The 1,734-nt window shown below is 42.0% G+C and overlaps 1 protein-coding gene across 1 annotated transcript in view; it reads left to right on the top strand.

Moving 5' to 3' along the window:
• Positions 1–30: 30 nt before the first annotated feature.
• ntn4 (netrin 4) overlaps positions 31–1,734 on the top strand; it is a gene marked incomplete in the record, with an annotated part of 9,961 nt that continues 8,257 nt past the window's right edge. Inside the window, 1 exon segment of the mRNA XM_035675504.1 lies at positions 31–451. Within this exon segment, the coding sequence (XP_035531397.1) occupies positions 406–451 (46 nt within the window).

The raw sequence follows: 1,734 nt of genomic DNA, 5'->3' as shown, positions 1-1,734 counted from the left end.
TCTCTCTCTCTCTCTCTGGCTCCTTTAGAAATAGATGCGGAGGAGCGGAGGCAGAGCGGGCAGCAGGGCGCACACTGTGGGGAAATGAAACACGCTGCAGATCCCGAAGCAGCAGACGAGCTGGGCAGAGCCTCCTTCTCCTCCACTCTTCTCCTCCCTCAGCGGGACATCACACACCGTCCGGGATCATGTTGTTTCCTCATGAGTTCTCATTATCGCCTTACTGGATCGCAGCTGAGTGAAAGAGAAAGCCCACACTGGATTTGAACCTACGCACTTGTCTTGTCCACCACCAACCAACCATCGTGGATGAGATCTTTGCATATAGTTGATGTTTGATTAACTGCTGGGGTCCTTCTCCTCCCATCTTTGTTTGTTGTTGGATTATTCCTGCCATAAGGAGATATGTTGCTTTTATGTCTTATCAGCCTGGCCGTACTGTCAGAAGCAGGTTGGTGTGTTTTTATTTTTTATTTTTTTAAACATGAATACATCCTGTTGTCAGAGTTATTGTCACTGGAGCAACAATGTGCTGTCTCTTGCAGCAATGCAGAACTCGCCTGGATTTTTAAGCAATTTAACACCTGACTGAAAGAGTTGTTACTTTGGATTTCTGACACGTGAGCCCACATTTGTTAAAAGTTTATAGTTTATTCAAACTCATAAACTAAATGATTACACTCCAGTTTCCTTATGAGCCTTAATCTGACACAGAACCGTAGGAGATATGTCTGAGGCTCATTGTTGTTCACTGCCACAGATTTGAATGGAAGTTTGGTATTAAAAAAAGAATCTTATGCATTTACATTTTAAATCAGTAGTTTTTCTAAATTAGGCAAATCCAAGGTCCTGTTAAATTAAATATAGTTTAATTTAACATAATATACATCCTATTAATTTGCACAATGGGAGAATCTCTATAAGTGATTACATAGTCTTTTCAGTCTTTCTCCCATGACCTCCCCACCTACAGACAGTTATGTAATTCAGCATGAACTCCAGTCTATCAAAACAAAAACTCTCAGAAAAGCTTCCTCAGTGCAAATGTTCATTAATTCAGGCTCTTAAGGTTTAATATGAGTGGGTCTGTGAGGCCAGTGACATGAAAAACAAAAGAGAGCTCCAGGTTTTCTAGTAATAAATCCACATTGGAAGACGACACTGTGGCCCTCTGGGGGGGTTGCAGAGCGTCTGGGGAAGCGTCTGAATGCGGCTCATCCTCCTCGAGCTGCCAAACTTTATCTGTGTTAGAGTCCACGCTGGCTGCAGTCCGCGGCAGGCAGGTGCACAATGCCTCTATTATCCCTTTTGCATAACATTTCCGATCGAGGTAAATCACTTGTGTACACACACACTATTCTCAACCCGCCCACTCACTCACACACACACACATGTTGCTTAGATTGAGGTGTGTCTGTTCCCAGAAAAATGGGCCAAAGTCCTAACATCTCCAAAAACCTGCTTTGAAGCAGAAATTATAGGGTCAAAATGGGGCACTGAATGCTGACTAACAAGACATTTTTATTGGTTGGTTATTAGATGTATGTCACAAAACTATTGGCTTAGATGGGAAGAGTTTTTCTAAGTGTTCTTCTGTAATTTTTTGTTTAATTACAGCGTTTAAAAGGCAATTTGAATTCCTCTTCCTCTGGTTAAAATCAGATAGACGTAGTCCTCTTCTCCCTCTTTCTTCTTTCCTATGACAGAAATAGTGTGTGATTTGGGTGAACTGAC

Source organism: Morone saxatilis, unplaced genomic scaffold, assembly GCF_004916995.1.
Source record: "Morone saxatilis isolate NCDOM2014 unplaced genomic scaffold, NCSU_SB_2.0 Contig10, whole genome shotgun sequence".
Classification (NCBI taxonomy): domain Eukaryota; kingdom Metazoa; phylum Chordata; class Actinopteri; family Moronidae; genus Morone; species Morone saxatilis.
Note: the sequence above shows the minus strand (reverse complement) of the source record. Positions and strands in the feature narration are given on the sequence as shown.